Here is a 15,082-nt window from a genome sequence, read left to right as displayed (position 1 = left end):
AGCGCGCAGACGTCACTTCCGACAGGGGCTTTATTTACAGAGGCCGGCGGGCGGGGCTGGGGGGCCAGCGCCGCTTCAGAGCGGCAGGTACAGCGAGTAGTCCGACAGTGCCCAGCGGCGGGCCGGGCGGCCGGTGCGGCCGATCATGGGCAGCTTCTGCACGTAGCGGGAGGCCGGGCTGGGCCCGTACGGCGCGGGGAAGGCGGTCTGGAAGAGGCGCCCGCGGCATCGCCTCCCGGCCTGCCGCCCGGCAATAATGAAGCGGAAGTGGGGGGCGCCGCGCGGGGCGAAACGGCTCTTCTGGAAGACGTCGCGGGTGCCGGCGCCGGGGCCCTGCTGCCGGGGCGCCCCCCGCGCCCGATGCACGCGCGGCAGCGGCCTGCTCTCAGAGGCGGCGGGCGCGGAGGCCGACGCGGGGCCGCCGCTCCGGGGACTCTCGTCGCCCTGCGGGCTGACCATGGCGTTGGCCGTCAGCTGCGGCATCTTCCGCACCGAGTCCGGAGCGGCCGCCGGCTCCTTCTTGTCCCCGGGCGGCCGCGGAGTGGTGGGCGCGGGCTGGCCCGTGCCGAAGCGGGTGGCCAAGCTGTCACCGAAGAAGGCGTACAGCTCCCGGTAGATGTCCGCCAGGGTCACCGACGGGGAAGGATCCTCCGGCCCCGCGCCTCCTGGCGGCGGCGGGACGACAGACCCAAAGCCTGGCTCCGCGCTGCCCCCGGAGGGAGACTCCTGCAGGAGAAGGCTGTCCCAGGGCAGGTCGTCCGAGCGCCGGCACCCCCTGCCGCTTGGGCCCCCCTTGCTGGGCTCTGCCGCCTGGGCCTTCATCTTCAGCAGTCTCTCCACGGCCACCTGTAAGAGCAGAGGGACTAGGATAGGCGAGAACTAGGAGGCACCTGGGCCCGTCGAGTTTTCCAAAGTTAAGGCAGGTGAGCTGCTGAGCTCACGCCAGGGAAGGGAGACTGGAAGGGGCAGGCGCTCACCAGAATGGCTCCGTAGACCTTGTGTCCATCTGCTTTAACTTGGGCATTAGATACGGAGTAATCATCTAGCACAGCCTGCAGATTTGTCCAGTAAGTGGACAGGTGCGGGTACAGTACTCGTTCTACTGCCTGGAAGGGAAAAGGGAATGCAGTAAGCACCTTGTTGCTTATTGCCTCTCAAGTACCCTTGCCCATGGAAGACGTACTTTTTTTACCTCTGACGGGAAATTCTCAGCTTGGCGTATTCAGCCAACGTTTATTTGGAACCCACTGTATGCCCAAGCCTCGGCTAAGCACTGAGAATGAAGGTCAGGTACAAAGACCACGTAAAGTGACCCTGTTATCACTGACATGTATGACAAGGGCTAGAGGATATAGGTAATGCCCATTGCTAACAGACAAATTTAATTTGCCAACTATTAACCCTATACAGTCAATAGGCAAGTACTATTGCTTAAATGTACACTGGGACTCAGTTCAGACCACCTGCACAAAAACAAACAACCGATCTGAGGCCTGGATTCTGATTATATGATTTTAATCCTGTGATTAATTTTGAGGAAAGCAATTAAGACTTCACAGAGGATGGATGGCCTTGGTGGCTCAGTTAAGCGATGGACTCTTGATTTTGGCTCAGGTCACAAGCCTGCTTAACATTCCCTCCCTCTCCCTCCACCCACTCCTCTCACTCTTGCACATTCTATTTAAGTTTATTTATTTTTGAGACAGAGAGAGAGCATGAACGGGGGAGGGGCGGAGAGAGAGGGAGACACAGAATCGGAAGCAGGCTCCAGGCTCTGAGCCATCAGCCCAGAGCCCGACGCGGGGCTTGAACTCACGGACCGCGAGATCGTGACCTGAGCCGAAGTCGGACGCTCAACCGACTGGGCCACCCAGGCGCCCCTTGCACATTCTATTTAAAAAAAAAAAAAAAAAAAAAAGACTTCACAGAGGATGTGACATCTGTTACAGGCTTTGATGCGTTAAGAGTTCTTTGGTTAGGCATCCACAGCCTGAGGATTTGAAAACGTTAAATCGGGGCACCTGGGTGGCTCAGTCGGTTAGGCGGCCGACTTCAGCTCAGGTCATGATCTCACGGTCCGTGAATTCAAGCCCCGCATCGGGCTCTGTGCTGACAGCTCAGAGCCTGGAGCCTGTTTCGGATTCTGTGTCTCCCTCTCTCTGACCCTCCCCCGTTCATGCTCTGTCTCTGTCTCAAAAATAAATAAACGTTAAAAAAAAAAAAAATGAAAACGTTAAATCAACAAGTTCCGAGAAAAACACAACTTAGACAGCTGACTCAAGTATAAGAGCTTAAATAATTCTACAACTGTAGTAGTTAAATAAAATATCTAACCACAAAAAAAGACACAGTGCCAACATTTACAAAGACAGTCTGAGATCTTATCAAAACAAACAAGGGGATGCCTGTGTAGCTCAGTCTGTTATGCACCTAACTCTTGATTTTGGCCCAGGTCATGATCTCCCAGTCTGTGAGATGGAGACCCGCATCAGGCTCCGTGCTGAGCCTGCTTGGGATTCTCTCTCTCCCTCTCTCTCTTCCCCTCCCCCACTCAGGCTCCTTCTGTCTCTCTCAAAATAAATAAGCATTAAAAAAACAAAAACAAACCCTGAATACAAGAGGAATTGAGGGGTGGTTCCTTAACATGATTAACAGAGAATGGCCAGGAATTTATGAAGTGGGGATATACTAATACCTGCCATGTAGAACTTCTGAAAGGATAAGACATTTATACACAGAAAGGCAAGCTATCAAATAGTGGGGCCTAAGGCAAGAGCTCAGTACATGGCAACAGCAAGCATATACCTTTTTTTTTAGTTTTTTAATTTATTTTTATTTTGAGAGAGAGAGAGGGAGACAGAAAGAATCCCGAACAGGCTCCATGCTGTCAGCGCGGAGCCCGATGTGGGGCTCAAACCCACAAACCGTCGAGACCATGACCTGAGCCAAAATCAAGAGTCAGATGCCTAAGCAATTGAGCCATCCAGGCGGCCCAAGCATATACCATTTTCATGATAAAAGACACACAAATACTATTTTTCTGATTACAAATGGGAGCTCTTCCGGCTCTGTGTGTGGGAAAGGCCGGGGTCCTCACCTTCCAGCCGAGGGCATGCAGCCCCACCACAGCCCCGTAGTGAGAGCAGAGAGGCCGCACAGGATCTGCCAACACCTTCTGCAGGGAGAGCAGGATCTGCTGATAAAGGCCACTCACAAGGTCCCCGTGTGTCCTACGGGAGCGGCATTCAGTCAGAGAGGAGAATGAGGCACAGGGCAGCCTAAACTGGACTCCGGTCGGGGCGCACCGGGGTAAGTGGACAAGGAAGGCTAAGGGGGAGCGAAGGCTACCTGAAGGGCCGAAGGGCCCAACCCTGGGGATATCGGGTGTCCATCTCTAGAATCCCAGCGTGCCGAAGCACACCGACTGGGAAGCTCTAATGGAAGAGGCTCCCTGCCCCCTCAACGCATGGCCTCGAAGCCAGACGTCTCACCCGCTCCCGAACGCAACCCCTCGGCACTGTGACAGCCCCACCCTTCGTTCAGCTAGGCCCAGCGGCTACCAGAAGATGTGGCTGAGCAGGAGGGCAGCTCCATCCCGAAGAGTCCAATGGTCGTTCAGAGGGTTGATGGAGGCAGCCAGTGGCTCCAGCACGCAGTAGAGGACACTCCCTACCAGGGAGCGGACATAGGGCCCCAGGCAGAGGTGTGGGTTCCGAACCAGGCTCCGAGCCACTTGCAGGAGCCGGTGCAGCTGCTCCAGATCGTGGCTTACAGATTTCACCTGTTTGTAGAAGAGGGTCGCTTAGGGGGACACGAGGGTGCAGGTAGGAGCCCACCGCCGCGACGGCGCCTGCCACGAGCCCTACCCGGTGCTGGGTTATCTCCCCACAAACCGTCCCCACCCTGCCCCAGCCACGTCACTCACCCCACTGACCACGTAAACAAAGTAGGGGAGGAGTGCTGCGATCTTGGAGTTGGTCTGCAGGTCCTGGAGAGCGATCTGAAAAGGAAGAGGCCAGACTGCACTGGGTCCTCCAGCCCCAAGTAGAAACTGACATTTAAAAAAAAAAAATTTTTTTTTTAAATCTTTATTTATTTTTGAGAGAGAGAGACATAGAGCGCGAGCAGGGGAGAAACACAGAAAGAGGGAGAGACAGAATCCACCGCAGGCTCCAGGCTCTGAGCTGTTAGCACAGGGCCCGATGCAGGGCTCGAACCCACAGAACTGCAAGATCACGACCTGAGCCCAAGTGTGGCGCTCAACTGACTGAGCCACCCAGGTGCCCCTAAACTGACACGTTTTAGAGGACAGTTTACTTCTTATGTATGACAATTTAAATGTTCTCTCTCAAAATAAATAAATTTTTAAAAAATGTAAATGTTCATATTCTTTGATTATTCAAGTGTACTTCTATAAATTTAACCCACCATAAAAGTTACCCGTTTACACACATACCCACTCACAGCACAGTCTGTAATAATAGAAACTGCCCACAACCTAAGTGGCCAACGTGGTTTTAACTGAGAAAAGCACTTGTTCTAAAACCAGAGGTTTACTGTAATACCACCTTAGTTTATACTAGAGAAATTACAGTTAAAACTTGGGGGGGGGAGAAAACATGTTTCCATGGGAAACTTTCACTTTCTTTTAAAATCTTTTTAAATTTTTTTTTAATGTTTTTTTATTTGATAGAGACAGAGTGAGAATGGGGGAGGAGCAAAGAGGGAGACACAGAATCCGAAGCAGGCTCTAGGCTCCGAGCTGTCAGCACAGAGCCTGATGTGGAGCTTGAACTCACGAACCATGAGATCACGACCTGAGCCGAAGTCGGACGTTTAACCGACTGAGCCACCCAGGCGCCCCTAAAAAAATTTTTTTTGACGGGTATTTATTTTTCAGAGAGACAAGAGACAGACAATGAATGGGGGAGGGGCAGAGAGAGAGAGAGGGAAACACAGAATCCGAAGCAGGCTCGAGGCTCCCAGCTGTCTGCACAGAACCTGACACGGGGCTCGAACTCACAAACCACAAGATCGTGACCTGAGCCGAAGTCGGATGCTTAACTGACTGAGCTACCCAGGTGCCCCTTTATATTACAATACTTCTATAATAAACATGCTGATACAGCTTTTATAAGCAGCAAAAAGAGTTAAGTACATGAGAAAAGTCCTCTTAACCCTGAATCTCCACTACCTGTGACCTCCAGACCCCTCTGGATAAAGCTCCTATGCTCAGGCACTACAAGAGCAGACAGCAGACTAGTGGGAAAGGAGCTCAGCCCCCAGGCCCCGCACCCCATCCCATCGGCGGTGCCTGGGGAACCGGAGCCAAGCTCCTAAGGAACGGGAGCAACAGCCAGACATGGGAAGAAGGACAGAAACCCCGAGAGGCCACCTCGTGGAGCAGACCAGCAAACTAACGCTCGCCTGACTCTGGACACGGGAGGACTGACCACAGGCAGCCTGCGGAGTCCCAGAGGCTAAAGCGGCAGGGTCTCTCCGAGCAGGTCTGGCCGGGCACCCTGACCCCGGCTCCTTCGGCTTCCCTTCTCTCCCTCTCAACCCCACACAAATGAGAGCCGCAACGTGGCTGCCTCACTCGGCCCCAAGTCAACAGGCACCCCAGAGAGCAGGCTCTGGAATCAAGGTGTGCGGGTACTGACCACCCGAGTCCCCCCACATGGCCCTGCTGAGCTGCCCGTTCCCTGGAGAGCAGGGGTTCCCGCTGGAGTGGGCAGAGCAAGGCGGTCCTGGAGGAGGGCGGCCTCAGAGCCCTGCACCCCCGCTCCCACCCACATCAGGTGTGTGCAGTGGACAGGAAGTAGGGGCCTGAAAGAGCTCTGTGGGGGGCGCCTGGGTGGCTCAGTCAGTTAGGCGTCTGACTCTTGCTCCGGGTTCAGTCATGATCTCCTGCTTTCTGGGATCGAGCCCCGTGCCGGGCTCTGCGCTGAGCATGTGGAGCCTGCTTGGGATTCCTTCTCTATGCCTCTTTCTCTACACTGCCCCCGCCAACTCACACTGGCTCTAAGTAAATAAATAAACTTAAAAAAAAAAAAAAAAAAAAAAAAAGAACGAATTTCATGGGGATTTGAAAACTGGACTTTGTGCCCCAATTCGGGTCCACTCGCTCACCTTCATCAGCTGCGGATCGTCCCCCAGCACGGCTCGAGTCACTTGCTGGTAGTACTTGAGAAGGTCATCGGTCAGCGAAGACACGGCGCTGGGCACTGTGGGAGGATGGGCAGGAGGTGGTCAGGGTCAGCCCAGCCCAACCTCACCTGCCGGCTCCCCTCCCTCCCCTCCCCACCAGAAGCCTGTTCACACGGGACTCCCAGAGCACACAGCCACCAACTCCTCGGAGCAGCCCTGCTCAGCCCTGAGCCTGCGGGCTTTCCACACCTCTGTGCTCCCTACTGTGCCTCCCACCTGTCCTCTGCCACGCAGGTTCCTGCTCAGTCCTCAGTCCCTCCTGGACACTTGCCCTCAGGGGACCCAGTCGCCCAGACTTCTGTGCTAGCATCCAACACCCGGCATCATGACTGGTCCCAGGTCTGGGCTCCTAGCTCCAAATCCGAGCCCTCTGGGCAGGGACTAGTGCCCACTCAGAACGGGGCATCAGTAAATACTCGTGAGATGAAGAATCAGAGGCACAGGGGTGCCTGGGTGGCTCAGTCAGTTAGGCGCCCAACTCGGGTTTTTTGTCCAACTCGATTTTGGCTCGGGTCATGATCTCACGGTTCATGAGTTCGAGCCCCGCGTTGGGCTCTGCGCTGGCAGCGAGGAGCCTGCTTTAGGTTCTCTCCCCCGCCTCTCTCTGCCCCTCCCCTGTTCACGCTTGCGCCCTCTCTCAAAATAAACTTAAAAACAAACCAAAAAAAGAAGCAGAGAGGTACAGGAGCACCCCCCCCCCCCCTTAGCTCCTAAGGAAGGAAAGTCCGGAAAGCCCGTTCCCCGTACTGCCCCTTACCTGATCCTTGAGGCGCCAGGTTCCCTTTGCCATCTAGGTAGGACACGTGAACTAGAACCAGAGCACAGACCGGTCAGCTAAGGGGGTTCTGCCCCTCGTAGCGCCACCGCAGGCGCATGCGGGGGTTCTGCCCCGCCCACCGCTCCTCTGACAGCCCAGTTCCTGTCCCCGCCCCATGTAGGACCCCGGCGGTCACCTCTCACAGCTGTCTCGGCACAGCCTTTAGGGATGTTGGTGGCCAGGGCCAGCTCCACCAGGTTCACCTCTCGGTCCTCAGGGAAGTAGAGCTCGCCCTCCCTGGCAGGGCGCAGGGGCAGCGCCTCCTGGGATCCGTAGCCACACACGGCCTGAGCAAAGAGAGGATCGGAGGGCAGGCCGAAGCCGGGGAGGGAAGAGGCCATCTACTGACCGGGGCGGGGAGCCTACGTCTGAGGGAAATCCAAGAGTCTGAGAAAAGGGGAGATGCCTGAGGCTTCAGGCCTATTGCCGGGAATTTGGCTGGAGCATCCGGTACTCACGGGGTCAGGGAGTAGAGCCTGGTCTGTCCTTCCATAACCATACGGGCCCTGAGACTCAACCCCCTGCCGCCAGCCCTCCAAACATTCACCCAACTTTGAAAACACTATATTTTTTTAATAAATTTTTTTTTTTTTTTTTTTTTTTTTTTTTTTAATGTAGGGGCACCTGGGTGGCTCAGTTGGTTGAGCGTCTGACTTGGGCTTCGGTCACAATCTTGGGGTCCGTGAGTTCAAGCCCTACATCGGGCTCTGTGCTGAAAGCTCAGAGCCTGCTTCAGATTCTCTGCCCCCCAACTTCCCGCCCCTCCCCTGTTTGCACTCTCTAAAAAATACACAAAAAGCATTTTTAAAAAATTAAATAAACTTTTTTTTTTTATTTTAGAGAGAGTGCGTGTGTGAGCATGTGGGCGGAAGAGAGGGGCGGCGGGGGGAGGGAGAGAGAAAGAGGGAAAGGGAAAGAGAGAGACAGAGAGAGAATATCCCAAGCAGGCTCCTCACTCAGAATAACTTGCTCCCAAGACCCTGAGATCATGACCTGAGCCGAAATTAAGAGCCAGACGCTCAACCAACTAAGCCACCCAGGTGCCCTCCCCCTCTTTTTTTAAAGTAAGCTCCAGGCCCAACATGAGGCTCAAACGAACTCACAACCCTGAGATTAAGAGATGCATGCTGGGGCACCTGAGCGGCTCAGTCAGTTAGGCATCCTACTTCGTTTCAGGTCATGATCTCACGGCTGGTGAGTTTGAGCCCCACATCGGGCTCGCTGCTGTCAGCACAGAGCCCGCTTTGGATCCTCTGTCCCCCTCTCACTGCCCCTCCCCAGCCTGTGCTCTCCCCCCACCAAAAAAGAAAAGTCACATGCTCTCCTGAGCCAGCCAGGCACCCCAACACTATTCTCTTCTAAACATGATCTTCTTCCCTCAAGTCCCTGCCCCACAACAACTGTGCAGGACAGTCTAATACTCACATTTATGCCCAGGCTCCTCCCTTACCCAGAATGTCTCCTCTTCTCTTGGCTTAGCCTAACCCAAGCCTCCCTTTAAAGCCCGGCTCAAGTCCCAGTTCTTCCAAGGCTTCCCTAACCTCCTGGCCCCCGGGCACCTACCCTGTGGTTTCTGTGAGCTGCCCCTGTGTGCACATTTGGTCTTTAGGTCTGTGCTGGGCACGGGGTGGGTCATGCCACCTGAGCCCTGTGCAGCCCGCGCTCAACTCACCTCCACGCTGCTCCAGCGGAGGGCCCTGTTGAAGTCCTCGACAGTCAGCTTCCGCCGTTTGGTATGTTTCATGAATTGAGAGCTATTCTGGGAGGGGAGGAACAAAGTCAGGGGACAGGGAGAAGGGGGTATGGAGTCCCCAGGGGAAGAGAGACAGCCTGGGGAGGAGGCAAAGAGGACACCAGGAAGCCCGGAATCTGGCTCTGCTCTGGTGCAGACAGCACCCCCCGTGTGACGTTCCCTCTCTGGGACCCAGTTTCTCACACGCAGAATGTGAGTGTGAACTTGCCTGGCCTGCCTGGCGGGGCTGTTGAGAAGAGGGGCAATGGGGGGACGATGCCCAGCCAGCACTTTGTTTGCCAGAAGCCCCACTGGCTGAAAGGGGAGCTCCGGAGAGGGCAAGGACCGCCTCTGTCCCTCAGAGCTCAGAGCAGGTGCCGCAAACACAGCTGTGTAATAAATCCCTGTGGGAGGCAGCCATCAAGGAGAGAATAAGGGGAGCTGGGAGGGGTGCGGGGAGCGAGGGGGGCGTACCTGGGTGGCCTCTCTGAGACGGTAACACACATCCTCTGCGAGAAGAGCTGCCACCTCATCGCTCAGCTCCAGGCCTGTGCTCTCCGCCATCAGCCGGACCGACTCCCGAGGGATCTCCACAAACCGCCGCTCTTCTCGCTCGGACATGGCCCCGACGGAGCTGGGAGCCAGGAGAGAAGGTTTGAGAAGCCACCCAGTCTCCCTCAGGGCCCAGGAGCCCGACTTCAAGGCCTTCTGAACCAGTCTCGCTGCTCTTGTTCCAGAATCCCTGAACAAGGAGCCGCAGAGGCTCGGAGTGTCCAGGCAAGGAAACTGAGGCTAAGAACAAGAAACAGACGAGCTGGGTCAGACAACAGGGATGCCTGAAAAAGTGCCTGGCCTCAGGGGGTTCACAGAACTGGGTCCCAGCCATGATCTACCACCTCCTGAGTGACTGTGACTGAGAGCCCTGGTCATCAGCTTGTGCCCTGGTGTCCGAACTTGTAAGACACAGGCAATCGCCGCTGCCCTCCCTACCTCACAGGGTGGCTATGAGGCCAAAACGAGACGGTGTATGAAAAAGCCAAGGACCAGAACACCACCCAAAGGGATGATGGAAGATGTTACCATGGTTAGTTACAAATAAAAACTTCAGGGGCACCTGGATGGCTCAATCGTTTAAGTGTCTGACTTCTGGTCCGGTCGTGATCTCACAGTGTGTGAGTTTGAGCCCCGCATCGGGCTGTCTGCTGTCAGCGCAGAGCCTGCTTCGGATCCTCTGTCCCCGTCTCTCTGCCTGCCCCCCCTCAAAAATAAATAAACGTTAAAAAAGAAAAAAAAAAGTCATGTTTTCTTCCTTCTGATTCTTGCTACCACCACTATCTACTGAGTCTTGATGAAAACTACTTGTATCCTGACACTTCCTCGCTCAGAAATCTTTAGTACTTCCACACTGGTTCTAAAAGAAAGTCTAAACTCCCCAGCTTGACATTTTTCTTTCTTTCTTTATTGAGAGAGAGAGAGAGAGAGAGAGAGAGAGAGAGAGAGAGAGAGAAATGCAGAGGGAAAGAGAGAGAATCCCAAGCAGGCTCCACACTGCCAGCAAGGGGCCCCATAGGGGCTCAAACTCACTGACCGTGAGATCGTGACCTGAGCTGAAGTCCGTGACGCTCACCTGACTGAGCCACCCAGGCGGCTCCCAGCTTGACATTCTGTATTTGGTCCCAAATCCCCCCAGCTGTTCAAGCTGATCCCTCCTCCCAGTAAGATCAGCCTAGAGTCTTCCAGCCTGCCTTATGCTCCACCACCAGTGCTCAGGCTGGTCGTCTCCCTCTCTACTCCAAGCCCCCACCCCTCCTCTTTGCTAAGGCAAATCCAGTCTGTCTTTTAAGGTCTTCCTCGCCAAATGCCATTAGGGGGGGCGCCTGGGTGGCGCAGTCGGTTAAGCGTCCGACTTCAGCCAGGTCACGATCTCGCGGTCCGTGAGTTCGAGCCCCGCGTCAGGCTCTGGGCTGATGGCTCGGAGCCTGGAGCCTGTTTCCGATTCTGTGTCTCCCTCTCTCTCTGCCCCTCCCCCGTTCATGCTCTGTCTCTCTGTCCCAAAAATAAATAAAAAATGTTGAAAAAAAAAAAAATTAAAAAAAAAAAAAATGCCATTAGGGATTGTCAGGCTTTTAGTAGCTGAGCTTTTGCCCATGTGTCTGATCTTCCCCAGTCTGGCTTAGAGGTCTAACAGCAGGAACCTGCTCTTCCGTTCACAGGATATGGCAGAATAAGAACCCAATAAAAACAGCAACTGATGGACGATTCCAGTGACAGACACCACAATGAGAGGGCAGGCCCACGAGGGCCAAAGTGAGGCATCAGCACCACAGGCAGCAAGGCCCAGTTCCAGGTGCTTCTGGGTCACCAGTGACCTCCAGGTCCCTAAATCCAAAAACTTCCAGGTCCCTAACCCGGCCTCCCGCATTTCTCCCAGTGGCTCCACATTGCCTTTGGAATAAAGAACAAACCTGTACCATGGTTCCAAAGCCCTGCGTATCCATCTACTTCTGCAACACTTCTTTCCCTCTCGTGTTCTGCATTCCCGCCATGGCCGCTTTCCATTTCCCCCAAAACACCTGATCCCAGGACATTCGTACACTCTCTTTCCCCTAGTTGAAACACTCTCCTCCTCCTCCACCTCCAATCTCTTTGTCTAGTGAGCTCCTAGTGGCTCCTTCAGATCTCAGTTCAAATGTCACTTGCTCAGGGAAGTCTTCTCAGACCTCCACAATGTCCCAGTACTTGGCCTTCAAAGCGATTATCACAGTTGGTAACTATACAATTGTGTAACTGTGTGGATAACACCTCCCCACTATATTGTAAGCTCCATGCCCAGCTAGGATCATGACAGTTCGCTCACCTTTGCATCCCCAGAGTCCGGCACAGGGTCAGCACATAATACTCCTTGAATAAACACTTGCTGCAAAACCGAATAAAGAATAGCTATTTTTCCCAAGCACATGCTATGCCTGAGGCATACAGTTAGGTGCTTTATATGGCTTATACCTCATCTTATTCTCAGTAACAATGAGATAGATGTTATGTAAGTATCGTGTCTATTTCACAGCCAAGGAAATCAAGGCTCAGAGAGGTTAAATGTGAAATGACTTGTCCAAGAACATCCAGCGAGCACTAAGTAGGCAGCAGGGACTCAACTCCTGTTCCTAGTCATCAGAGCGGTAGGCTGTGTGAGGGACAAGGCCTGGATTTCCAGCCCGAAGACTGGAGTTGGAGGCCCGCCAATGGATAATTCTGAAGTTTCTGTTTTCCTGCCTGTAAAATGGGAGCATGAAGTCCTGCCCACGGGCAAAGGTCTTTCCTTATTATGTGCCTATATTAAGACCCACAAAGTCCTGGCTCTGACCAAGGTCTCCCCCTCCTCAACCTCCTCTCCTCTGCATCCCCAGCCACTAGCCACACTGGTAAAGTGGCGTGGGAACTGACCGCCACGGGCGTCGGGGGAGCGCATCCTCCCACCCAGCCTCCCTTCATCCCAGATCCAGAAGTGCTGGGGTAGGGTGGAGGAGGTCAGGGGTTACCGAACTTGGGTCACGTGGTCAGCGAAGGGGGCGGGCCCCCAGCGGAGCCGGCGCTAAGGCTAGTCAGTGCGGGGCCCACAGCGGGACGGAGAGTCCTTGGGCCTGCGAGGGCCTGCTCACCTGAAGGCTCTGGCGCGGCAAAGGCGGCTACCCAGACGGCGGTGGCGGCGAAGGCAGCTCCCACTCACCCTGCTCACCCTAATTCCCTCTCTCTGAGCCCAGGCCCCGCCCTCCAGGAGCACAACCAATCGGCGAGCGTCCTGCGAAGTTCCCGCCCACCCGCAGGCTTCCCGCCTCGCGATTGGCCTCTGTTAAGGGGCTGTAAAAGAATCTGGGCGCAGGGGGTCACGTGAGGCTGAAGAGTCGGACTTCTTAAAGCAACAGCTCTTGGGTGTTTTGAGAGTTGGTATGAATGGTTTTGTGTGTTTTATGTTTTATTTATTTGAGAGAGAGAGAGAGAGAGAGAGAGAGAGAGAGAGAGAGAGAGAGAGAGAGAGAGAGAGAGAGAGAGAGAGAGAGAGAGAGAGAGAGAGACTTCAAGCAGGGTAGGGGCGAGAGAGGGAGACACGGAATCTGAAGCAGGCCCCAGGCTCTAAGCCGTGAGCAGAGCCCCATGCGGTGCTTGAACTCATGAATCGTGAGATCATGACCCGAGCTGCAGTCAGACGTTTAACGGAGTGAGCCACCCAAGTGCCCTTGTGTATGTATGTTTTAAAAGCGTATTGTCAAGGAAAGCGTCTCTATTCTTTTGATCTCGTCTGCACTTTGAGTTTCCAAGCATTTGCATTTATGTGACTGCAGCGAAACTTTAAACTTTGGTGTGTAAATTAGTTTTCTTGCCCACTTGGTGGGGCTCAATTTACCCCTCCAACATCACCTGCAGGACTGATGGGGCTCCCACTAGGTATTTTCTTTGGGCAGAAGAGTCTTCTCACTGGGACAAGCTCACGTGCAAAATACAGACTCTAGGGCTGTGCTCATTACGGCACCCTTCCTCAGTAAGCCAACTATAACCCCTAACCTGCCTCGATTTCCTTGACCACTTTACACGCACATGCTTTCCTAAACTTGGACAGCTCTCAATTCAGAACCAAGTGGGTTTAGTGGGTTACGGATAGTATTTGGAGTCAGACCAACCTAGGTTCAAATTCTACCGTCGCTTCGGGGCAAATTACCTAACCATATTTTCGCCCAAGTGCAAACTGGGGTACTGATACTCACTTCACAGGGTTACTGTAGATTAAGTGAGATGATGTCTGTGAAAGCACTTGGCAGAGTTGAGGTTGAACCTTCTTGTACACCTCAGGAGGCAGACAGTGAATTAATTCCTTTATGTTCATTCAAAATGAGGTCGTTTGCAATGGGCTATTCATTATAGAAAGGAGTTTTCTGCGGAGGAGCGTGAATGTACACATCCCCGCCCTTCCTCCCTCTCAGGGTAAGATGCTGCTGCCTGTAAAAAAGATCCTCCCAGGCTAGAGCTGGGAAGGCCAGATGGATGTGGTGGAGGTTGCCATGGCAACACCACCTAAGGAGACTATGACCCTGCTGAGTCTCTTCCAGTTATAGTCAGTATGACATCTGCTGTAGTGTCAGTACTGTGCTTGAACACTGGAGTGTCTGTCCACCTCTGCATAAAGGGAAGCGGCAGGGCCTCCTCCACCATCCTGAGTCTGAGGTCAGTTCAGCAGGATCTGGGCTGCTGGCAGCTCTCCTTGCTGAGGTGTTAGTCTGGACAGCCATTGGCAAGCTCAAAGGCATGACACAATGACAGAAGGCCCAGGGGCCTGAGGGATATAGTAAAGCTGTATTCAAGCACTTTGGGGCCCATTTGCCCCCAGCCTCAAGTGGAGGCAGGGGCCAACGAGAGCAGTAGTGAGACCCACATGACCACAGATAGGAGAAAGGTGGGTCCCACTCACTCCCCAGCCACCTAGAGCCTGGCAAAAAGAGCTAGGATGGCTTTGAAGGCAGACTGACAAGTTTAAAAACAAAACAAAGCTCCACCACTCACTAGCTGTGTACCCTTGGCATTACACTTCGTCTCTCTAATCTGTTTTATCAGCTATCAAGTGGACCAACAGAATCTACTTCGTGGAACTGTTGTGGGCAATGTGTGTAAAAGATTTAGCATTAGGCACCTGAGTGGCTCAGTCAGTTAGGTCGCCAACTTCAGCTTAGGTCATGATCTCACAGTATGAGTTCAAGTCCTGCACTGGGCTGTCTGCGGTCAGTTCAGAGCCTGCTTCGGATCCTCTGTCTCCCTCTCTCTGCCCCTACCCTGCTCAAGCGCTCTTTTGCTATCAAAAATAAAATGTGTATTTTAAAAAATGCTTTATTTTTGAGAGAGCACAAGTGGGAGAAGGGCAGAGAGAGGGGACAGAGGATCCAAAGCTGGCTCCGAGCTGACAGCAGTGAGCCCGATGTGGGGCTCGAACTCACGAACCGCAAGATCATGATCTGAGCCAAAGTCAGATGCTAAACCAACTGAGCCAAGACGCCCCGAAAATAAAGTATCTTTTAAAAAAATTAGCATTACCAGGCAGATACTCCTGTTACCTGTGACCTTTTTAAGAGGCCGTAACTTTCAGTTACAAACCTTAAAAAGAAGAGGCCTGGAGACCATCTCCAGACCGCCCGCACTTAATCCCCTCTCCACACAGCACACACCTTCTTGGCAGGTGCCACACACACCCCACGTCCTCACCAGCACCCACATGTTCACGTTCCACAAGCCACTTCTGTCCATCAGTCACTTCCTTGTAGGCCTGGTGTTACTTCCAGATT

The 15,082-nt window shown here is 53.8% G+C and overlaps 1 protein-coding gene across 5 annotated transcripts; it reads right to left on the bottom strand.

Annotated features, from left to right (window-relative positions):
- Window positions 1-12: 12 nt before the first annotated feature.
- TAF6L (TATA-box binding protein associated factor 6 like) lies at window positions 13-13,839 on the bottom strand. 5 transcript variants are annotated; one of them, XM_058689343.1, is made up of 12 exons: window positions 13,517-13,839; window positions 11,617-11,676; window positions 9,234-9,393; window positions 8,700-8,786; window positions 7,164-7,314; window positions 6,968-7,018; window positions 6,133-6,227; window positions 3,926-4,051; window positions 3,561-3,781; window positions 3,098-3,230; window positions 978-1,106; window positions 13-846 (listed from the first exon to the last, which is right to left on the bottom strand). In XM_058689343.1, the coding sequence occupies exons 1-12, from the start codon at window positions 13,633-13,635 to the stop codon at window positions 76-78; spliced, it is 2,103 nt and encodes a 700-aa protein (XP_058545326.1). In that variant the 5' UTR covers window positions 13,636-13,839; the 3' UTR covers window positions 13-75. The 5 variants fall into 5 exon arrangements, with proteins under 5 accessions (XP_058545326.1, XP_058545327.1, XP_058545324.1 ...); XM_058689344.1 differs by lacking the exon at window positions 13,517-13,839 and adding an exon at window positions 12,416-12,528; XM_058689341.1 differs by lacking the exon at window positions 13,517-13,839 and adding an exon at window positions 12,201-12,293 and having other exon boundaries at window positions 9,234-9,551.
- Between the last annotated feature and the right edge of the window lie 1,243 nt (window positions 13,840-15,082).

Source organism: Neofelis nebulosa, chromosome 10 (assembly GCF_028018385.1).
Source record: "Neofelis nebulosa isolate mNeoNeb1 chromosome 10, mNeoNeb1.pri, whole genome shotgun sequence".
NCBI lineage: Eukaryota > Metazoa > Chordata > Mammalia > Carnivora > Felidae > Neofelis > Neofelis nebulosa.
This window is presented reverse-complemented; position numbering and strand designations above follow the sequence as displayed.